The following is a 24457-nucleotide window of genomic DNA, read 5'->3' as shown; positions in this document are numbered from 1 at the left end:
AAGTCTTTGGTAAGTTGCTCCGGCGTTCTTCAGTCCGAATGGCATGACTTTGTAGTAATACGTCCCGCGTTCGGTAACGAAAGAAGTTTTTTCTTCATCAGCAGGGTCCATAGGGATCTGATTATAACCTGAATAAGCATCTAAAAAGGTCAAACGTTCATATCCAGTAGTTGCATCCACCATTTGATCAATCTTTGGTAGCGGGAAGCTATCCTTCGTACAGGCTTTGTTTAAATTGGTGAAATCAATGCACACTCGCCATTTCCCATTTTTCTTCTGCACAACGACAATATTTGATAACCAGTCAGGGTAGTATACTTCTCTTACAAACCCCGCATCAAGCAGCTTGTCAACCTCCTCGGCAATGATCCGGTTGCGCTCGGGAGCAAACCGTCGCTATTTCTGCTTTACAGGTTTTGCATTGGGATTAACGTTCAAGGAGTGACAAGATACAGAAGGATCGATCCCTGGCATGTCTAGGTGACTCCATGCAAACACATCTGTGTTTTGAGACAAAAAACTAACTAACTCCTACTTCTCCTCTTCAGCGAGTCGTTCCCCTACTCTGATTGTTCGTTCTGGTCGGAACTGATCGATCTGCACATCAAACAGGGGTTCTTCAGTCAAGTTCACTGGCTCCTCCCCCCCATTCTGCTTGGAGGGAGGCTCTTGAAATTGTTATATCGGACTTGCTGAACGAATGAGAGCTTTCCCTTTCTGGCGTGTTTCAGCGTTACTGAATAACATTTTTTAGCTGCAACCTGGTCCCCATGAATGTCAATCACTTTGGTCCCGTCTGGCCCCAGGCATCTCATTACCTGATGTAGAGTGGAAAGAACACCTTGAACTCTGTGGATCCACCCTCTGCCTATCAGAAGATTGTAAGAGGGATGAATTTCAACAACCACAAAGGTTTCCATCAGAACTCTCTCGGTAGCATGTACCGCTACCTCCACCGTACCGACGGGCTCTACTCGCTTTCCATCAAACCCTAGTAGAGGATTCCCGGTGGGTTGCAGCCGATCCCGTTTGATCTCGAGCCGATCAAATGTGTCCCTTGGCATAATGTTCGCATTACTTCCAGGATCAATCAGAACTCTGGGCACCGAGCATTTGGCTACTGTCAAACTTACGACCAACGGGTCCTCATGAGGGATCTGAACATGTAATAGATCTGTTCCGTCAAACTTTATCTGCGTTGATGCGCTCTGTTGGTGTAGAGTGTTTACATTGCCTATCCTTCTCTTCATCTATGCTTGGCGAAGGCGTGTTGAAGCAGTTCATCTGACTTTTCAGCAGGCTCTGACCGACCGTGAATTGCATTGATTATTCGAACTGGTTGCGTGTTATGAGAATTCGACTTCTGATTCCTCTTCACGTGCTCCATTAGTCGATTCTGTTCCACCGCTGGGCCTTGAATATAACTTGCGAACTCCCCTCTGGCTATCAGCATCTCTACCTGTCTCCTTAGGTTCCTGCATTCGTTAGTCTGATGGCCAAAGTCAGAATGAAATGCACAGTGCTTAGACTGATCCCTCTGTTCGAGGGGTTGTCTGATTGGTAAAGGAGGTCGGAACTTATCTTTATTTTCTTGGTACAGTCTTGCTAAGGTAACTTTTAATGGAGTAACCAGCTCTTTCTCTCTGGGCCTTTTCTCAGATTTCCACGAGGAGCGCTGCGGCTGAACCTGCTTTTGCTTGATATTTGCTTTGGTCTTTTCTTCCGTGGATATGACGAATGTCTTCCGAGCCTTTGCCACCTATTCTTCTTCCAAGCGCACAAATCCATTGGCTCTTTCATTAAGTTTATCCATAGTTTTCGGCGTGTTCACCACCAAGCTTATGTGGAATGGGGTGCCACGGGTCATGGCCAGTATAAATGCTTGAACTGCCGTTGAAGGGTGACATTCAATAACCATGCTCTTGGTAAGGTAAAACCTGGTTAGGAAAGCCTGGAGACGCTCATCAGCATGCTGCTTCATTGTGAATAGGCTCGAAATATCCTTCGCTGGACGTTTGTTTCCATAATATTGGCTTATGAACCGATCACACAAGCTTCGGAAACTATCCACTGAGCCCCTCGGCAGGTTCTTGAACCAATTTAGGGCTGGTCCAGCTAGACTCGTAGGAAAGCACTTGCACATCAAAGAGTCATTCTCAGTGTTCAGAGCCATTTTCAACTGGATGTGATATACATGATCGATCGGATCGGTCATTCCGTCGAACAAAATGAAAACGGGCATGGAAAATTTCCTCGGACTCGGAGCATTCAGAATCTCATAGGTGAACGGTGAATCAACCGTTCGAGCTGCTGAACGGAGTGCTTCATTTTCTCTCTGGAACCCCGCGGTTGCTCTCTGGTCTACAGACCTCCTCTCTGAGCCGTGATAGCCGAACGTCGTCATGGAAGGCTGATAAGTCAGATCGAATGATCTGTCCTCAACAAAGTCTCTACGCTATGGAGGCATAGCTTTGTGACGATCCAACTCTATCGCTTCACCTCGGCTGAGCGTTTCTTGATGTGGATCAAAAGTCATTGCTTCGTTTCGCCTAATCTGCTCACGCCGTGGATCCACGTGAGTCGATCCTTCACGATCATCAATACGACGAAGTTTTGGCGGCAAACCGTCTCGCCGGATTTCCTCGCGGTGAGGATCTATCAGATTGTTTCCGACCTCCTCGCCGTGATGTGCCGCATCGGTACGTGCACCTTCTTCTCCTATCGGGAGTGGTTGCAGAATTACTGGAGCTTCTTGACGCTGCATTTCAGTCCTTAGATCCGCATTTTCTCTCCGAAGAGCTTCGATCATGCTTATCAACTCATTAAGTTTTACCTGCTGGACGTTCTCTACCGTATTGGAGTTCTCACCCCCTATTATGATTCCAGATCGAAGCAAAAGCATGAATTACGAACTCCGAAACAGATCTGAGCGTCACTGATGCAAATTTCGTTAGATCTGGGCTCAACTTCACCGAATCGTGGTCACCGTTTGCTAGATTTGAACTTTTCTAGCTTTGAACTCACACTGCAATTGAGCAAATCACAGTTGTGTCATTCCGAAGCAAATGCCTCAGAATCCACAATAAGCAAGAATTCTCTCTGAACAAACTACAATCTCACTGATCTGGATTCAACTTTCAGAAATCAAACTGTGTACTCACAAACTTGATTGAACTAACATGGTACTGATCAGGCTCAAATCGATTTTCTTCGTCGTTCCCACAGACGGCGCCAATTGAAGATACAAGAAATTCATTTTTCTTTCTCTCTCTAGAATTCGTACACTTCAATAGAATCAAAAATCCCCCTCTTATCCACTCGTAATCGTCTATTTATAGACCATTACAAATATTCTCACTCCCTGATTATATTGGGCCTATATTCAAGGGTTTTCTTCCTTTTGGGCCTGATTTTCCAATGGGCTTGATCTTCCTCAGTGGATCCTCCAAGTTCGGCCCATTCCGGGGCGCTTTTGCATAGGCCATACTTCAATTGTTCGACCCGATCCCATGCTAGTGAGCTATAACCGGCCAATTCCATTTACTGCATCCTCACTTTCTATAAAATGTTGGAATCTATAAATTTTGTTACGTGTTTATTATAAAACTCACATTTGTGGACTTGATCAAGAATTTTAAAATCTTAGACCAATCCAACGACGGTGAGATAATTTCAAAATTTGAATTAAGTACAAACGTTTGTAGAGGCAAAGCTTACCTCAGAACGTGTGAGACTTGATTCAACTGGTCTGGTTACTCAAACTCATGACCGAACTAATGGTGTAAAAACAGGATTTTTTCTATTTATCTACTAATAAATTACCCTTGTCAGCAAAGACGGTCTTCAACTCCAATCTCTCATCACAGTTATTCATGGTAATAATTCATCCCATTTGAAGACAATATTATAGATATGAGGGCAAACAGGGAATATTGAAAAATTTGGGATACCAGAGCAAAATTAAAGGCGAATATTGAAAAATTTGGGATACCAGAGCAAAATTAAAACAGGGAATATTGAAAAATTTGGGATACCAGAGCAAAATTAAAATTTTGCAGAAAAAGGTTCAAAAGAACACGGTTGTATTTTACCTTATATTCCCTCGCTGGCTACAAAAAAGAAAAGAGAAGAAAAAAACAAAACAGAAAGAAAAGTACATTTCAGATCTCTCTTCTGCAACCGGCTATTCGAGTCCCCAAAGCTCGCAAGAGTAAGAAGGCCAATATATATATAATATAGAGAGAGAGAAGAAGAAGAGAGTGGAGAGAGAAAGTAGAGAGAAGAAGAGGCGGTGCTGCATAACAGTGGGAGAAGGAGGAGAAGAAGAAGAAGAAGAAGAAGAAGAAGAAATGGGTTGCAGAAACAGAGAGTTGTTGGAGGAAGAAAGTGCGGTCTCGGTTTCACTGAGCGACGCCCTAATTTTCTCTACCATGTGTATCGTTGGCCTCCCAGTCGATGTTCACGTCAAGGATGGTTCGATTTATTCTGGAATATTCCACACAGCCTGTCTAGAGAAAAACTATGGTACTTTGTATTAGCTTTGATTTGATGGCCATTTTTATGTGAATCTATTGGATTTTCTGAATCCCTTTCTGGGTTTTATTGATCACATGAAATTGTATCCGATTATTGATTTTCTTGTAGAGACTCTAATGATTTTGCTCATACTGGATTGGATCAGTTTGGGTTCTGATCTGGATTCGTCCAATATAATTGTACATCTTTATCTTCAACGCTTTGTTTGGTTGCTTATAAATATGTGAAACCATATTCAATTTGAATTGTTTCATTCTTACATTTGTCAGTTAATTGGGGGCTTTTAGAAAGCAAAAACATACACTCAACTAGGCCATCTGGTTTAGTTGAGGTGAGTTTTCATTTGCTGGAAACAAGTAGTATATAATTTATAATTTTTTTTTTTGGTTTTTCTTAGTCTCCTCATCTACCAAAATAAGGATATAAATGGGTTTATTGAAGTCCTTTTCACTTTTTATTCCTTGATGCTAGTGTACCTCATCCAAATTAAGAGTGTTAATTGAGATTTACCACATTGATATATGTTTGATTTAGGTATTGTATTGAAGAGAGCAAGGATGACTAAAAAGTGTAATTGTGATGCTAATGTGGCGAATGGGGGTCTAATAGAAACACTTGTAGTCTTATCAGAAGATCTTGTCCAAGTGGTTGCCAAGGTATGTTACTATTTTTCTTCATCCTTGGGTTTAGTAACCACTACGATGTTGTGTTGGATGACATGTAGATATGTTTTTGGTTTGTATGTAGGAAGTTCTGCTTTCATCAGATGGTATCGTTGGCAATTTCACTGGGGATGATGTAGAGGATATAGCCGGTGCTGTTTCTTCCACTGAATGTGCAGAGAGCAAAGCCAAGATGAGAAAGCATAGGGAGTCTAATCTGTACTTAAAGCAAATTAATCAAACAAGGTAATGCTTTCATAAAACTTTCCGTTATTTTAAGCATTAATTCTCTGTATTTGTCAGACTCAGCATAGATCACATGGCTTGGTATTAACTGAAAGGCAATGGTACAAAACGAAAAAAGAAAAGAAATAACATGTACAAAGATCAAGTAAGGGCTTATTAATTTGGCCATAAGAAAACACAGGTTCTACCATACCGGGAAAAAACACATGTTCCAACAAATTCAACAATATAATTTTAGAACCTTTTATTTTGCTGCAAATTCACTGGTTTGGAATTAAGATACCAAGTTCTCTAATGTTATTATAGCATTTGGCTGTCAAGTTGTCACATAAGATTCAGATGTTAAATATCTGAAACTATTATTTGAGTGCCTGCAAGTAATGTCTAAACCATTATTTTCTAATTTCCCACAAAAAAAGGTTATGTTTCATCAGTTATTTGTTGGACTGAATTCTTTAGTGTTTCGGAATTAAAATTTTATTGTACTTGGAGTTTCATCTTTTACTGAGTTGGTGCCAAGCCTGGAGGAAGGAAGAGGGTTGTGGTATCAGGTATGTGGATGGGGAACATATCATACTAAACCATATGGTTACACCCTATGAGCATCAATCCTGAGAGAAGTGGATTTGTCCATCCGAGTAATTGGAGTTAAGATTCTGTTAAGTTGAGTGGAGTAGCAATTCTAAATTTTTATGAAAATGTGATTTTTAATTCTCTCAAAGGAATTTCAACTATCACATTAATATTATTTTTTCTCTTGCAATAAGAATATTACTATTTTCCATATACAATTAAATTAAATACCCAATGTATGTTCTTCTATTTTGCTATTGTGGCATAGGTATCAGTTAATCAGTATCGGTACCAAGATTATACAATGATAGTATCATCAGTACTGAATTGGACTATCAAAAGCATTCATACTTGATCTCCCCCTTTTTTTTTTTTTTGATTAGTATGCTTAATCTCCCTTTTGGAATATAAATTAGCCTTATACATTGGCCATATATTTTTATGTATTGGATAATGAATTGTAGTGTCGCTTTCCCGCTACTGTAGACATGGTTGGATCCCTCTCTCTTGATAGATATGGCTGTGTTGAACCTTTGAACTTGGAACTGTGGCCTGTTCTGATTTCTCACTGTTAGCGGTAAATCAATTAAATTTAAGAGAAGCTTAATATGCTAACAGAGAGAGTTTCCATACATTCTGTAGCATCTAATGTTTGAATTTGGCCAAATAACTATTTAGCTTGATTGCTGGATTTTGCTTCTGGGTTTGTTCGGGTTTCTGTGGGTTATGCCCAGGTCTTCCATAGGTTTGATCGAGGCTTGGAGAGGTTGTACAGTGGGGGGTTCAAGTCCGTGATTTCTGGAGGGTTATGCCTTTGTGCGTTTGGTGGTGTATATGGCATGAGAGAAATAGGACATCTTTTGAAGGAAAGGAGAATCCTATTGGGTCGTTGAAGTTCTCCATAATTAGCACCCTTTTTTGTTGGGTTTTAGGGAGAAATTGTAAATCCATAGAGGAGTTTGTTGATCTTTTGGGTTCTTTTGAGGGATGCGTTCCCCTTTTGAACGCTCTTAATACAATCTTTACTTCTATAAAAAAACTGTTTTTTTTTTCTCTTTCAATCTCTTCTTTTTAAGTCATATTTTGCCCCACCCTAAAAAGGAAATGAAAAAATATAGAAAAAAGAACTGATACCAAAAAAACAAAAAGAAGCATTTTCATTTGAAATATGAAGCTTGCAGGACCACTGAAACAGGAAAAATCCACTGGCCATAAATACACTTTCAATGAAACAATCAGCTGGAACATTATCAGCTGTAACCTTAATGTTCTGAAATTCGAATCGAACTTGATTGTTTTTGTTACCCTAGGCGTTGGAGTGGGATAGATCTTCTTCACATGGTTCTTGGAAAGTCATTTAGAATGCATTTGGAAGATCTTCCCAACTAGTGGAGAAGATAAAATATGTCATGCTGATTGGGGAAAAAGAACATAATTGCAGCAACAGGGCATTTAGAATGCATTTGGAAGATCTTCCCAACTAGTGGAGAAGATGAAATATTTCATGCGGATTGGGGAAAAAGAACTTAATTGCAGCAATAAGGCAAGATAACTCTTAATTTTGAAGTGACTTAACTGCCCATTTTTTCTTAAAAAGCCCAACATATTGAAGCCTTCCATCCTAACACCAAAGATATCCTTTTGAATTTTATTTTCAGTCATTTCACACAAACATGTATTAACTATTAACCCAGGATTTGGACATCTAGTACTTATATCGCAGTGGCATGCACTCCTAAGAGGCAGTACTTTTGGAGTTCTATTTTCGGTGGATTTATTTATTTATTTTTTTGATAAGTACTATTTTCGGTGGATTTATCAAAGTACCCTAAGAACATTTCATTTTTTTCCACTGTATTCTTTTATCGATTGACAGTGGTAAGAGTCAAACTATAACACCTCCTCTCATTTAGATGTCATGCCACTAAGCCATCACTTCTTTACTATGCTATTATGGCATTTGGCCTTTTCTTTTTAAATTTTTTTTCACAAGATTTCATTTCTTATATATTGGATCCTTCCAAATTTGGCCACCAGTTTCCCGTTTATTGGATCTTTAGTTCTTAAATGTGATATATGTTTTTCCCTTTTGATTTCATAAATGGCTTGATTAATAATCATCTAGACAACCATTTGTAACTTCAAACCTAGCCTCCCGCTACTATTCTCTTGTTAGTCTGCAATCATTGTTAGTATTACTGAATAGTTTTGCGCCTCACCGTTCACATTCTTCTCCTATATTTAATTGAACCTCATTTTTTGGGATATTAATGAACAGTTTCCATGCCAGATTGTCTTTCTTTCTTTTTATTTTTTAGTTTTTATTGAATTGTTTTATTCCCTTGGTAGGAAATTTGAATCAAACTGTTTATAATGTTTATATCTATGAATCCTCCTTCCCTTATGTGACAATTTAACTTAAAGAAGACCCGAATGTCTTTGTTGCCAATGCCATCTTATCGTATCCACTTTTTTTGTGTGCTTATTCTGCCAATGCCATCTTATTGGCTGCATCCACAGTTTTTGCTTATTCTTGTCTGACGAGTACAAGAGGAAACTTAATCCTGATAGAAGTCTTCTGGCTAACATTCAATTTCAAAAGAAATCCTATACAGGTGCCATTATTTAAAAACATGTTTAAACCTGTTTCTTCTGTTTCGCCATCTAAAATAAGTTCAAGAACTGTGTTATATAGGTACCACAAGGGTCATTGGAGTTTCTTTTGAGTTCTGTAACAAACACTGTGAATCTATGAAAGCAATCTCGTACGATCTTCTTTGGGCGAGTTTCATATTTTTAAGGGGTTTGATTGCAAAATATAATATATATTTTTTGATAAATAAAAGTTCATTAAAAGGCGCTCAGGAGGGGAGCACATTCTAAAAACAAAAACCACAAGGACCGAAACTGGCCCACTATACTATCAAGATCGCAAGAAATAATAGGATAATGCATGAAAATAATAAATAGATCAAGGATATTTGAAGCAGCAGAAAGATTTTCAGTGGGACTTCTGGAGGTTGACAAATTGACAAGGATATTAAATAGATCAAGGATGTCAACAAGTTGACAATTTTTCATTGCTTCCCTTTTATTGACAATTTTTATAGAGGTTGTGCTAATCTTAGCGGGGCTTCTGGAGGCAATGTAGTAGCGAGAAGGGGAGTATCATGTAATTCATCTTATTGTTTAACCTGTTTGGAAAATTGTCTATTTTCTATATAATTTTTCCTTCATCATAAAAAGTTAATAATAAATATATGATTGGAATCTGTCCTTCACTTCCTTTTTATTTTTTCTTAAGTTGGTCTTGTTTGTAGGACATTCTATGTATGTTGCTTTACTTTTGTTTAAGGCAATTAGCCATTTCATCGAACTCTTAGCTCGTGACCATGGTTTGAGGAATAGTTGTCATTGCAACTATACTTTAGCCTAAATTGTTATTGATGCTGAAAGTTTTAAAGTAAACAGGACATTGTGCTTTTGTTAAAGTGTATTATGACATATTATTAGTAGTTTGTGGAGGTTCTGCAAATTTTTAGTTTTGGGGTAGGGAAAAAGGGGAATCATAATAGGGTATTTAAACAATGCAGTGGTAGTACAAGAAATAATCTTGTTGTTGGAATTCAAATTATAATTTTTTTGGTATGGACGAATTGTTAATGAAAATGGTAATTGATTGCTGAAGGGAATAAAATGCACTGTTGTATTTTTCTAGAAAGTTTCTGCTTTTTTGCACTTTACTTGTCTTCTGCAGCTGCATAATTTCACTCATGTATTGTTATGCCACAGATGATATTTGATTGGATTTTGGTGGAGTCAATGATTCATTCCTAACCTATGTTATCACCTAGTTTCATCTTTTTGGCTTAGTATATTTATATGCATGTGAATTGTTGCATAGTTATTATGTTTCTGTTCTCTATAGTGTGTTTTATAGCCCTTAAATATAAAGGACAGATCCTATGATATAATAAACATCTGTTCTTTATGTTGTGTTATGCTGTTATATATCTTCAAGTCTCCCTCCATCCCAAATCTGTTGTCCTCTTCAAGAGTATCATATTTTCAAGGAGACAAACATTTATGCATCCCCACTCAAGTGGGGAATGATTTTCCAAAATTACCCTGCAAAATCTAGAGATTCACATTTTTTGGTGGGGAAGTTTTTAAAATCCTCCAGAAGAATAATTTGGATAATGTAAAAGAATTAATATATATATTTTTAAAAGGCCAACTGTTATTGGATAAATTAAATAGGAAAGATGGGCAAAACAAATTGGGACAGAGGGGTTATTGTTTTGGATAGAATTATGTTCTTATTTTCTTTTGCCAAAGCAGGAGTTTGGTCCAAATTGAGACTGAGGAACCTCGTGGTTTTGCACTAACAACGGTTCGTCATTTAGGCAATGCTCCAGAAGTTGAAAAGAGAAATTCAGACGGCATACAATTAGCAAAGGTGAATATTTTCTACTTTATGAAAGAATTATTATTTTTAACCTTTGAAGTTAAGTATATGTGGCCAGATTTGAAGTAGGGCCTATTCATATTAGAGGAATGGCATCTCATTAGTTTGATTTATTCTCGACGAGTGAGCCTGTAGGGGGCCTCTGGACAAAAGATAGTTCGGTAGATTGCTTGTAGCCATGAAGGAAAAGTTTAATCTTTTGCCTGTTGTTCTTTTATTTGAGGTTGTCCAAGAAAGATCCTGCATCTTCCAATATGGCTAATATATTAATTTAATGGTCATTCACCAATTAAATGACTTAAATTGGCGGCGCACCTTTATATTGGAGGGTCACATTGCTAAAATATTCATGTGCATTAATGTGTGGTATACATGCCCCTGGTATGAATTTGTTGGGCCCATGATGTGCTAACTGATGGGATTACCTATTTTTATGGGGCGAAGGTTGAGTGTGATCATCTAATAAGGGAAATAGGTTAGTTGTCAGCTTGTTGCGGTTGGTGCATGGAAATATCTTCTCTGATTTGGTTTCAACCTGATTAATGGCAAACTTTGTGGTTGCCCTTTGTCTCAGAGAATGTATTACATGAAATATATGCATGCTTGTGCATGTGTATTTATGCTTGTGTGTGCGTGCCTAAGCGCATGAGTGACTCTGTAGATGTGTGCCATTTTAGCCTGTATGTATGATGTGACATTTTGTAACTTATATGAGTTGTTTTTCTCATTTTTTGTCATTTTTTTTTCCAAATGCAGAAGGGAGGAGCTTCCCGTGCTCCACTAAATGAGAGGTAGTACAAATCTTTCTTTTTCATTATTTTATTTTATTTTTATTCTCATGAGTTGATATTTAGCCAATACCCACTATATCTTGGTTTTCATGCCATTTCTGCCACTATATACGCACCAAGAGTGCACACATGTTGGATAGACTTCTACTATCAATTTTGGCATCAGTTCACACCATATATACATATATCCTCCCTTTCTGATTTTCCATGATAAACATGTCATCTTCTGCTGGACGTTGGCAATTGTGTGTCTATCAATAATTACCTTGCATATCTGTTTCCTATGGCTATTAGTCATCTCAGACACTGCTCTCTGTCTGATGCTGGCACTTTTGCCCTTTTAATTATGTTCATGTAAATATTCTTTTGTGTTCCCACTTCGATGTATAGATCTTTTTTTCTTTTGTTTGATATAATTATAAAGTCACTAGTTTATTCCCAAATTCCTGTCAATTGTTTCTGACAGACAGGTTGGAGGCGGCAGGTCACAAGGAAAACATGGTGATTATGAACAGACGTCTGAATTACAAAAAGAAGAAACTGTATGTTAAAATAAACAATACGCTGAATTATTAGTCCACATAGTAAATGATTGGTTTTATTAACATCATGCATGTTACTTTTTTTCTGCAGACACAAGAAGCTCAAGGCTCAAGTTCAAGTTGTGAGTTCAATATTCGTCGTACTTCTTGATGGTTTAAAATGATCTTGATAAACCTCTGATATAAATGCTTGCTTGTCTACATTTTTGAACGTTCAGAATTCCTAGTAGAAAATGCCTAACAAAACCATGTCTTTTGGACTATTAGCATGTTTGGCAGTAGCATACCAGTACCAATAGTGCACAGTAATGAACTGCCACTGTTTTTCTCTGCTTCTGATATTTCCTATAAGAACTGACCCAGTCATGAGCCATCTTTTCGATCCTTTTCCCTGTACAATGACTATCATTTTGTACTATAAAATGGATGGAGTTCAGTGGATGCATTATCCAATTGAGTGGATATTATGTAAAATAAATTCCCATATGGTTTTCCTAGATTATGGTAATCTTTGGAGGTGATGAATAACTACCCGCATGCCGTTAGTAAATTAATCTTGATGTCTTGTCGTGGATTTCTGCTTTATGCAATTCATGATTTTTCTAATTTTTACATGTAGATGGGATGCCTCACCTGCTCAACTAAATTTTATATTGGATTATGAGTTTTTAGTCCCTTACACGGAGTGGTAGCCTGCTTTATGCAACTAAATGCTGCTATTAGATTGTAATTTTCTAATCCTTTTACATGCAGTTGATGCACGCCTTATACAGTTAAATGCTGTTGGGGATTGTGGAAAGATAACACCCAATCTATTGCCGAATGGTGCAATTCGTGACAATCCCGCTCCTTCCATTGTCAAAGTGGATGATCAATGCCAAGAAAGGCACACTTCAAATGACTTTCCATGCTCAAATGCTATATCTTCAGGTCTACCAACCTCTGTCACTTCACTTATGTATGTTACCTCAGAGTCATGTCATTCATCGTCTTCTCCAATTGAAATGGCCCCTCCAAAAAGTTCAGGTTCCAATAGAAGTGCTAAGGTAAAGTGGATGTTTGGAATAATGTAATATTTTTTATAACTTGATGCAATATAGTGACCGCTGTTTCAGTTTCCTTTATCGTGTTTTATTAGTTCTGGACACAGTTTGGATTATTCAATTGGTGGCCCTCCTTGGATGTGGGATAACCTTAATAAAGATTTTGTAGTAGTAGGTACACCAAACACTTCAGTGCTTTAGCCCTATATTGGAATGCATCATTGAGGCGATCAATAGGAGAAAAAACTGAAAAATGTCAACTGAAAATTTAAAGAACGATTCAGAGCAAAGAAATGGAAGAACAAAAATCTTATGGATTCACAAAGAATCTGTGGATAGCCATTCCTTAGTTCTGCCAAATCCCTTTACTTATGAAGCCAAGGAATGGTTTAAGGCCTGACTGCAAATTAAGTATAATTGAATTATATAAGTCATTTTAAAAAACGTAACTCGTCTTAAAATTATTGTTTGAACACTCCAACTATTTCTATGGAAAAAAAAAATTGATTTAGATAATATTTTTATAGATTCTGTCATCAATAATTAAAATAAGATACATGTAATATACACGAATATCGAATAACTATTCACACAGTTATGGGACTTCATTATTTAATAGAAGTAAAGATTCCAACAAGTAAAAGAGAGGATGCATAATTTAGTGTGGGAGCAGTTTTTGACTTTTTGTAGCTAGAGAGTTGGTCTTTGGTGAGAGCATCTGCTATACCTGGCATTTATTACGGCACATTATATCGTTTTTCTTTTCATTTTTCTTTTTTTCTATTCTTTCTTCTTCTTTTTTTTTTTTTTTTTTTTCCCCTTTCTTATTTTGAACAATGTTCTTTAGATTAATCTCTCTTAATTTTTAGCTACTGGATTCCAAGTAAAAAATTTTTATCAGCGTCTCTAGTGTTATATATATATATGTTAGAATTTTCCCTTTTTAAGAAAATTAAATTATAATCTTTTCGAATTGTTTAAAAATCAAATTTTGAAAGTGAAAGTCAAATTACTATAATGGATGGGACTAAAATTAGAATGGAACTTTTTTGTATCTGATTGCTGGAATCTCATATTCGGTATTTTTGGCGTTCTGTGGGTAATGCCTAAGCACTCTTCCAATTAATTAATGCTTGGAGAAGATGCCCTGTTTCTGGTCATGCTTGTGATTTTTGGAGGGTCGCCCCACATTGTGTTTGGTGGTGTACTTGGAGAGAGAGAAATAACAGAAACTTTGAAGGGAAGGATTCGTGTTTTGCAAACCTTAAGTCTTTTATCCTACGCTCTCTTTTCTGTTATGTCAGAGGCAGCGCTTGCTCCTCGATCGATGACTTTTTTGTTCTATTGGACTCTGTTGGTCCATAGGTTTGGGTTTTGCTCTTTCGTTTTTGTGTATTAGGGACGCGTTCCCCTTTTGAACGTCTTTCTAATATATTTTTACTTATCAAAAAAAAAAAAAATTAGAATGGAACTTGGAAGAAGTGACAGGAAGCCCCTGGGGGAAATAGAATAAATTTAGTGATTTGACAAGTACGCCAATTAACAATATTCAATAGGGGGCCATTAGCTAGGATAACTTGTTTGGGTAGTAGGGGGTGCCAATTCATTACAGAATCCACCTTGGGGGCCCAACAAATAAGTGTGAAGAACTTTTATTATGTGATAGTAAAGATTTATGATGTGATTTCAATTTGGGACACTGTAGCCCCCAACTGGAACCCCTTTAGATCCACCATTATATGAGCTGCTATAGCCAATCATGAGATTAATTTAATCTTTAAGAGCATCTAATATTGTTTACTTGTTTGGTTTATGAGGGTTGTAAATCAGTTGGAGTTATGAACTAATAATAAGACCATCGTCATCCATTGTTTTAATGGGAAAGAAACTTCAATATTCTCTCTGGAATTGTTTCACCATATATTTTATTTTTGTCAGTGAATTAACCTTTTGATCAATTGATAATTCTTTCCCCTGAAATATATTTGCTTTAGGAATTTAAGCTCAACCCTGGTGCAAAGATTTTCCGTCCATCATTCTCAAACCATAGATCAACAACTCCTCCTGTGGTGCCAGCAATTACAAGTGTGAGTTACATACCAGACAACTGTCCTGTGGTACCCATTGCTGCTGCAGAGCCAGATGTTGAAATCAACACTTTTTCGCCTCGTACATCTCCACCTGTTAAGTTTGTTCCAATCAGTAACTTGATGACTGGAAATGACAGCAGTGATTCTCAATATGCCCAGCCTGTACGTATTTTTAGACCTTAATATTTTCTCATTCCTTATATGTAGCCAGTTACTATTCTTTTTAGTCACGGATTTTGTTTCTAGCTCCTATTAAAGCGACATCATGTACGAACTGCTTGATGTTAGCATATGATAATGTAACTTTGATACCTTTTTCCTGCATAGAATGTTATGCTTTTCCCCGTTAGTGTCTTTTCGTCCTATATTGGAGGTTAATGAACAGGCTGGTTCTCTTAAGAATATAATTAAATTACTGAAAAATTTGTCAAGCTTTTGTAAAGTCAGTGCAGTGTTTACAGCTAACCAGTTTTGAGTCATCTCCTGATTAACACTGGAAATTTCATAAGTTCCTAGAATATTTTTTTTCTTCCCTTATTTGGCTGTTAATAACACTGGTTTACATGTTCTAGCTAACCTTTATTCCTATGGTCTGCATTGATTAATGTACGGAGTGATACCAATGCATATGACCCAGGTATGTGGTTCATAAAGGCATAAACCCCTAGCTATGGAACCCTTTAAACTGAGCATTTTGTTCATATTCGAATGAGCCTAAATTATTTTATGTGATAATTATCTACTTCTATAAATATACATTGATAGTAGCAATATTGCACGATTCATACCCTGTAGCCCTTTCTGGCCTAGAGACAGCAGAGGCCTACTTAAAAAAGAAAAACAGAAGAAGAAGAAAATAATCATTCCTTCAGGTGTGTTGGCATGGTAGTAGCTATAATGTCTCTATATAATGAACTGTACCTCGTTGGTCATCTTTACCACTTAGTTGTGTTCCCTTTCTTCATAATATTATGATTTCTGGATATTTCAAGTGCTGTTTGTTGTGTACTGGAACCTTCTTACTTAGAATCAGTCACGTTAGAGCCTGCTGATAGTGTAACCAAGACTTACTCTCTAAACCACAATTGGTTGGCATACTAGCCTCGAGTTGTCTAATGTGTCTGGGTTTTGGACCTATGGGTACGCTTATGAGTTGGACTTGAGATGGACTAGGCATGGGTAAGTTTTGAATGACTTGAAGGATGTGAGTCTAAGTGAATCATGTTGATATGTCTAAGTCATGGGTAACTAGGGAAGTGGGACTCATGTCAATGTGTGAGCTTAGGTCTAACTAGGGTAGGCCCAGTGTCATTAAAGGCTCAAGGTGACCGAGGCGCTAGAGGTCCTTTGAAGCCTAGGTGTGAGGCGCACGCTTGAGCGAAGCGAGTCACACAATTGAAAATTTAAACTACCATAAAAGCATTCATATCTCATAAGTCATATCAATATTCTAAAGATTAATATCAAACATGAAAAAGTAAATCCATATATCCAATTTCAAGAAAATCTGTTAACAGAAAGGGGGAAAAAAAAAAAAAGAACACACAAAAAAAAGAAGGAAATTATTTAGGACAACATTCAAGGAAGAAGGGGAGGAGAGAGAGAGAGAGAGAAAGATGACAAAAAAGAAAAGAAAAGAAAAACTGTTAACCTAAAAAAATAGAAAAAAAGGGTAAAAAAAAAAAAAAAAAAAAAACCCGCAGGAAAGAAATTTGTTAACAAAAAAAAAAAAAGGCAGGAGGAAATAATTTAGGACACAGAAGAAAAAAGAAGAGAGAGATAGAGAAGAAGACAGGGACAGCAAAAAAAGAAAACTGTTAACAAGAAAAGGAAAAAAGCAGAGGGAAGAAAAGAGAGAAAAGTAGATGAGAAGGGAGAGAAGCTGTTAAAGAAGAAAAGGGGAAAAAAACGGAGCCCAAAAAAAAAGAGAGAGAAGAAGTAAACGAAGAGAGAGAGAGAGAGAGGTAGACATAGACGATACGAGAGTGAAGTAGACAAAGATGATAAGAGAGAGAAGTAGACAGAGAGAAGAAGAACAAAGAACTGACCTGGCTTTGTCGTTCGTTTCTGCTAGGGCTTCGTCGTTCGTCTCTGCAACGTGGATTCGTCTCACCCTCTCACGTCTTTCTATGTCCGTCTCACAGTCTTACTCTCTCACGTCTTCTCCCTGTTGGTATTTGACTCTTGGCTTTCTTATTTGTTTATTCTTTTGAACTAAAGTTCCAGAAGTGGCAAAAAAGTTCCCTTTTTGGCTTAGGAAAATATAATAATAATGTTTTTTTAAAATAGAAAAAGTCAGTTGCGACTGGGTGCGCCTGACGACCAGGATGAGGCGCAGCCCAGGCGCGCCTTTAATAACACTGGGTAGGCTCAACTGGAAAGCTAGGAATTGATGTGTTAAAGTTGTAAATGACTTGGAAAGTATTGAGTCTAAATGACTCGTGTTGGTATGTGGCTTAGGTCTAACTAGGGTAACCTAATTGAAGTGGTAAGGGTGTGTTAAAGGGTGGTAAGTTTGAGTACTTGAAGGACTTGATGATGATCCAAAGGGTCATGTTAAATGATGTGGACCTAGGTCTAACTAAGGCAGGCATAGTTAATGTGATAGAGGTTGATGAACCTATTGATTCTTGATTCACTTTGATGACTCTGTGTCATGTAATATGATGTGAACTTAGGTTTGACTAAGGTAAACCTAGATGTCATGCTATGAGTAGGTGCACTTAAACCTAAGGGTTGGAATGTTACCTGTATGAGTCTGACAGGTATCTGGGCATAAGCTGTATGATCTTTTTAATCAGGTTGGTCTTTTCTTTAATCCTAACGTTATTCTTCTCACACTAGTAGTGTAATCAAAGTTGTGGAACAATGTATCTTCTTGTTTGTTTTTATTATTTTTTTCCTGGGTTAATAATAATATTTATGATTATTATTATTATTATTATTATTATTATTATTTCTTCAGTATCCATGTACTGGTTGACACTTAGCTTTCACGAATACAGTTGTAATGTCCATTTGACTAGTAGACAAAAAGCAATATATTATGACATATCCGGTATACTTTCTCAGATTCTTTTGGGTGGATATGTACTTGCTCAGATTGATGGGTTTTCTTATATTGGTTTTCTATGTCTTGCGTATCGGTATCCTTCGTTCTCTATTAGATAAGGGTTCAAATTTTAGTGTTTAGAAATACAACATCTACAAAGCCTTTTCCACAATTACCCGGAGTTCGCTACATGAATTATATTTTCCCATTCCACTCTTATCTATGATGTAGAACAGCTCGCTCAAGATTATATGAGCATACAGGATCATCATTATCAATTTAATTCCAGTTTCTCTCTTGTGAGTGCGTTCTTTGTGAATTCAAGGGTTTAACCTTGTTCTTTGTTGTTTCTGCTATGTTAGTTGGTATCAGAGCAAGGTTCCGAATCCAAGATTCGCCTTTGTTTCGATGGCCGGTTCACGAGCTGGAAGCAACCCCTCCAGCGGCGGTGATCGTGATGGAGTAGCTCTTTTGAGGGCTGAGTTTACTGAGTTCTAGACCAACGTTAATCATACCTTACTTGATATGCATGAAACTATGCGTCAAGTATTGTCGAGATTGACAACGGTAGAACAAAACTGCGAGAACAACAGGTTGCCCAACGACAGTGATCATGGACGTCCTGCTTGTAATCGCAACCCAAACCCATCGAATAGGCAACCAACCTATGAGGAAAATGTCGGTTTTGGTAACAACCGAGCTGTACAGGTGTTTGGAGATAATCGAGGTCGATGGGAAATTGATGATTCCAGGGAATTTCGTATGAAGATTGACTTACCCACCTTTCAAGGTCATCTTCGTATTGAAGAATTCTTGGATTGGATTAGTGAAGTTGAATGTTTCTTTGACTATGTGAAAATCCAGGAGGAGAAGCAAGTCAAACTCGTAGCCTATAAGTTGAAAGGTGGCGCATCAACATGGTGGGATCAAGTCAAAACTACTCGTGCACGTGAGGTTAAAGATCCGGTATGTATATGGGTTAAGATGAAGAAGTTGATGGAAGCTCGATTTTTACCCCCTGATTACGAACAAGTTCTTTATCAGAAATATCAGTCCTGCACGCAGGGAAGTAGAACGATTGCTGAATATGCTGAAGAATTTTATCGGCTGTCATCCTGTAACAACCTGGTGGAACCCGAATTTGGCATGGTGGCCCGTTTCAAAGGTGGGTTACGATGGGATATTGAAGAGAAAGTGGCATTGCAACCGCTATTCAAACTGTCTGAGATTGTCACGGCGGTAGAGAGAGCAGAATAGTTACTAGAGAAGTCGAAGAATCGGTCTCGTGGTTCATATAATACTCCACGTCCTACACATGACGTGGGTAAACAGACCACAGTAACCCTGTTCCAATGACATGGCTAGGCATTGGAGATGGTCCAAAAAAGGCTAAACCCGTAGCACCCATAGGCCTTGCTGGAAGGGGAGCCCCAGCTGTGAGAGAAAATTCCTATGCACACCCAGGTATGGGCAAGTGTTTTCGATGTGGAGAACCTGGCCATAAATCCAACAATTTCCCCAAGCGACCGACAGTAAATCTGGAAGGCGAGGGTGAGGAAGGTGAGTTCCTTACCTTTGAAGAAGAGGTGATTGAAGGAGACAATGGCGAGTTGTTGTCCCACTCTTTAGTTGTGAGGAGGTTGATGTTCACGCTAAAGAAGGAGGAGCACCCGCAATGTCATAATGTGTTCTGTACATGTTGCACTGTCAACCATAAGGTATGTGACATTATTGATAGCGGCAGTAGTGAGAACATTGTTTTCTTAACAATGGTTCAAAAATTGGGGCTTAAAACAGAGAAACATCTCCATCCATACAAAATTGGATGGATAAAGAAAGGCTCAGAAACATGAGTAACTGAAACCTGCACCGTTCCATTCTCAATTGGGAAAGCGTATGTAGAGGAGGTGCGTTGTGACGTAGTCGACATGGATGCATGCCATATGATATTAGGCAGACCATGGCAATTTGATATCGATGCCACTCACTGTGGTAGAGACAATGTGTATATTCTATACAAGAATGGTCAGAAGATTGTTTTGGGTCCGTTGAAAGAAGCCGAATTTCCCAAAGGAAATTCAGTTGTGTTGATCAACAGTGAGGAATTTCTGGCGAAGTGACAACTGCCCCTAAAATCTTTGTTGTTATGTGCAAGGGGGAAGTAGTTGAACAACCTCCTTTTACAGTACCAGCAATAGTGCAACCATTACTGCAGGAGTTTAGTGAATTGGTGCTGGAAGACTTGCCTGATAGTCTCCCTCCCATGAGGGACATTCAGCACCACATTGACTTTGTGCCTGGGCGAGCCTGCCAAGTCTACCACATTATCGGATGAGTCTTAACAAGAGTCAAATCTTACAAGAGTAAGTGGAAGAGTTACAACAGAAAGGGTTGATTTGGGAGAGCATGAGCCCATGTGCTGTTCCGGCCTTGCTAGTACTGAAGAAAGATGGGAGTTGGAGAATGTGCGTTAATAGTCGCGCAATTAATAGAATCATTGTCAAGTACAGATTTCTCATTCCACGGTTGGATGATATGTTGGATATGTTGGTGGGATCGAAAGTCTTCACCAAAGTGGACCTCAAGAGTGGATACCATCAGATCAGAATCCGCCCTGCGGATGAGTTGGAAACGGCTTTCAAGACAAAAAAAGGACTATACGAGTTGTTAGTCATGTCATTCGGATTATCCAATGCGCTAAGCACTTTTATGCGGTTGATGAATCAGGTACTCAGACCATTTATTGGTCGATTTATAGTTTGTTTTTTTGACTATATTTTGGTTTATAGTCAAACAGAGGCAGAAAACCTTTTGCGCTTGAGAGAGGTATTAATAGCTTTGTAGTAGAATAAACTGTTCATTAATATGAAGAAGTGTAGCTTTGTGACCCCAAGCCTAGCTTTCCTCGGCTATGTGGTTTGTAGTGATGGCATTCGGGTAGATGAGGAGACGATGAGGGCCATTCGGGAGTGGCCTACATTGAAGAATGTGGGAGAAGTACGCAGTTTCCTTGACTTAGCCACGTTTTACCGAAGGTTCATCAAGAACTTCAGTAGTATTGTGGCTCCCATCATAGAATGCATGAAGAAAGGAAAATTCCAATGGGGAGAGGAAGTTGAGATGAGTTTTTCCTTAATCAAGGAAAAACTGTTAGCCATAATCTTAGTCCTTCCAGATTTTGAGAAGCTTTTCCAGGTGGATTGTGATGCCTCAATAGTGGGAATCGGAGCAGTTCTATTCCAAGAGGGAAGGCCAGTAGTGGTTTATAGTGAGAAGCTGAGTGAAACACGCAAGAAGTTGACTACCTATGAGTTGGAATTCTATGCGGTGGTGCAAGCTTTGCATACGTGGGATCATTATCTTATCCAGTGAGAGTTCGTGTTGTTTATAGATCACCAGGCACTGAAATCCATTAACAATCAAACAGTGTTAATCGGATGCACGCGTGATGGGCGGCTTATATCTAGCTGTTCACCTTCTCGCTAAAAACACAAGTTAGGCCAACAGAGCAAAGTTGCAAATGCATTAAGTCGGAGAGCAGCTTTCCTAGTGACTATGAGGGTTAAAATCACAGGGTTCGAGTGCTTGAAGGAGTTATATGAGGCTGACGAAGATTTTGGCCAAGCCTGGGAAGTGTGTAAACGAGCCAATCCTTTAAAGGGTTGCAAATGCAGGAAGGTTTCTCTTTAATGGCAACTAGTTGTGTATTCCACGGAGTTCTTTGTGGGAACAAGTGGTTCGTGAATTGCATGGAGGAGGATTAAGAGGACATTTAGGGTGTGGTAAGACGCGAGAGCTAGTAGAAGAACGGTATTATTGGCCGCAACTCAAGCGTGACGTGGAGAACCATGTGCGGCGATGCTCAATCTGCCAAACTAATAAAGGCCAATCTCATAATACTGGTCTTTACACACCGATGCCTATTCCATATGCTCCATGGGAGTATTTATCCATGGATTTTGTTCTAGGGTTGCCGAGGACGCAACGAGGAGCAGACTCTGTTTTTGTGTTGGTCGATCAATTTTTCGAGATGTCCCATTTTATTGCATGCAAGAAGACGAACGATGCAGTCCAAATGGCCAATCTGTTTTTTAAGGAGGTGGTTCGTTTACATGGGGTGCCACAGTCCATTACCTCGGATCGTGTCACCAAGTTCTTGTCTCACTTTTGGCGGACTTTATGGAAGAGATTCGATACCTCTCTTAATTTCAGTAGCACCAGTCACCCCCAGACTGATGGCCAAACAGAGGTGCTGAATAGGACCCTTGGAAATCTAATTTGCTGTATTTCAGGAGAGAAACCAAAATAGTGGGATCTTTCTCTTGCCCAGGCAGAATTTACTTACAATTGCATGGTTAATAGGTCCACTGGCAAATTCCTTTAAAAGTTGCTTTGGATTTGGTATCCTTATCGAAGTTGTTAGGGAAGAGTGTTGCTGCAGAGAAAATGACTGAGCACATTAAGACCATTCAGCAGAGTGTCAAGAAACATCTAGAGGAAACTTACGCCAAATACAAGGCTGCAGCTGAGAAGAGACGAAGGAAAAGAGTATTTGAAGAAGGGGACCTAGTTATGGTATATCTAAGAAAAGATAGGTTTCCAGTGGGAACGTACAACAAGAAGTTGAAGGCCAAGAAATATGGTCTGTACTAGATTCTAAAAAAAATCAATGACAACGCCTATGTGATTGATTTACTTGCTGACATGGCCATTTCTTCTACTTTCAATGTGGCTGACATACATGAATATTATCCGCCAGATTCGGGTAACTCGGGGACGAGTTCTTTGTACGCAGGGGAGACTGATGTAGAACAGCTCACTCACGATTATCTGAGCATACAATGATCATCATTATCAATATAATTTCAGTGTCTCTCTTGTGAGTGTGTTCTTTGTGAATTCAAGGGTTTAACCCTGTTCTTTATCGTTTCCGCTACGTTAATCTAAGACCATAGCCTCAGTCCACATGTTATTATATCCTTGTTAACTCTATCCGTGTTAACTTTGGTCTTTCCCTTCCCCTAGCATTACCCTCAAATGTGGACCATCTCACTCTTCCTAACTGGTGCACTTAATGGTTTCTTTGTATCTGCCTAAACCACCTTAATCAATTTTCTCTCATGTTATCTCCAATTGGACCATTTCTAATTCTATTCTTTGTTGTCTTGCTGCATTTGCATCTCAACATTTGCATTCGGGCACACTTGCTTTATGCATATGCTGTTTCTTAGCTGTGCTACGTTCTCCTAAAGAACGGCTGGTCTAGTAGTTGTTGCATAGTGTGTTTAGAAATAGTTGACGTTAATTTGAGTTCAACAACAATAAAATTGCCTGAAGTAGTACTCTTAATCATTCTATCTTTAAGAAGTTTTTACAATGCTTTAAATGTAATGTTCCTCCGTGTTCTACATCCATGCTCTACTAGATGTAGAGAATAGTGATCATGTGAAAGTAGAATCTGTAGACTTGTAGCATAGATCTGGGACAATTGAAGTTGCATTTATTTGCTGAGGAGACCTTTTTTTTGGTCCCTCTCCCAGGAAGGGTTAAATCTTTCTGCTAACATTTGGTTAATTGTCAATTGCCCTTGGTGGTTGTACCAATAAACCATTCTACCTGACTTGTTGAATTGTTGTTAGAAACTTAGACCACATCTGCTGCATATATTAGCAACAAATATATGCACGTATGCAAAACTCTCTGAGCACATGAGAATGTGATTTTTTTTTTTTGGTTGTTTATAAGAATGTCTTGAAATGTATTTAGGTTACTAAAATGTTCAATTCTCTTGGACTGGCCATAATGGTCTTTCCACCACTTCCATTTACACCTCTTCACTTTCAACTTCCCATTCATAGACATGCATAGTTAAACAAGACAGCATGTGCTTTGGCCTCATCCAATTTAATATCCTATACACTGTCAAGTTCATTTGCCCATCGAGAGATCACATAACATGAACAAAACTATGGATTTACAATGGAGCAAAAAACTAGGTGTTTAAACATTAAATATATTAATAAATCACGAGGATATATATATATATATATATATATATATATTGAAAGCAGAGTTTGTCACCTCAGTGATTTGTCCTTATTATAATGTCTTTATTAGAATACTGTTAGAAGTTTTATATATATATGTTGGGTCATTATGTAATTACATTTAGTTGATAGGACCCTTGTGTTATTATGCAAGACTTGTACCCTTTATATATAAGCCTACACAGGCTTATTAGGTTAAGAGTGTTGAATATGCAGTATATATGTTTTGCTCTCTCTCTCTCTCTCTCTCTCTCTCTCTCTCTCTCTCTATTTTGAACATGGTATCAGAGCAAAATGATCATGGGTGTGAGAGTCAGTAGGTGGGTTGTTCTTGTATAAGATCTGAATCGCAATCGGAATCACGATTGTGGTTTTGGTGTTTATGCCAGCAGCTTCTCATTCGTCGT

At 38.3% G+C, this 24457-nt stretch overlaps 2 protein-coding genes across 3 annotated transcripts in view; one reads left to right on the top strand and one right to left on the bottom strand.

Moving 5' to 3' along the window:
• Positions 1-629: 629 nt before the first annotated feature.
• LOC132313815 (uncharacterized) lies at positions 630-1250 on the bottom strand. The gene has a single exon (XM_059812758.1). The coding sequence runs from the start codon at positions 1248-1250 to the stop codon at positions 630-632; it is 621 nt and encodes a 206-aa protein (XP_059668741.1).
• A 2758-nt stretch (positions 1251-4008) lies between these two features.
• Positions 4009-24457, top strand: part of LOC132311091 (uncharacterized) — a 29332-nt gene continuing 8883 nt past the window's right edge. Inside the window, exons 1-9 of one of the 2 annotated variants that reach the window (XM_059808819.1) lie at positions 4009-4524; positions 5071-5192; positions 5284-5444; positions 10359-10476; positions 11242-11276; positions 11743-11818; positions 11910-11940; positions 12572-12864; positions 14856-15113. In XM_059808819.1, the coding sequence (XP_059664802.1) occupies positions 4350-4524; positions 5071-5192; positions 5284-5444; positions 10359-10476; positions 11242-11276; positions 11743-11818; positions 11910-11940; positions 12572-12864; positions 14856-15113 (1269 nt within the window). In that variant the 5' untranslated portion in view covers positions 4009-4349. The remainder of the gene's footprint in view (positions 4525-5070; positions 5193-5283; positions 5445-10358; positions 10477-11241; positions 11277-11742; positions 11819-11909; positions 11941-12571; positions 12865-14855; positions 15114-24457) is intronic. The other variant, XM_059808818.1, reaches the window with a different exon arrangement.

This window comes from Cornus florida, unplaced genomic scaffold (genome assembly GCF_030987335.1).
Source record: "Cornus florida cultivar Cherokee Brave unplaced genomic scaffold, ASM3098733v1 CherokeeBrave_3.0.0_Hap2_Chr06, whole genome shotgun sequence".
Taxonomy (NCBI): Eukaryota; Viridiplantae; Streptophyta; class Magnoliopsida; order Cornales; family Cornaceae; genus Cornus; species Cornus florida.
The sequence above is the reverse complement of the archived record's forward strand: the minus strand, read 5'-3'. Positions and strand labels throughout refer to the sequence as shown.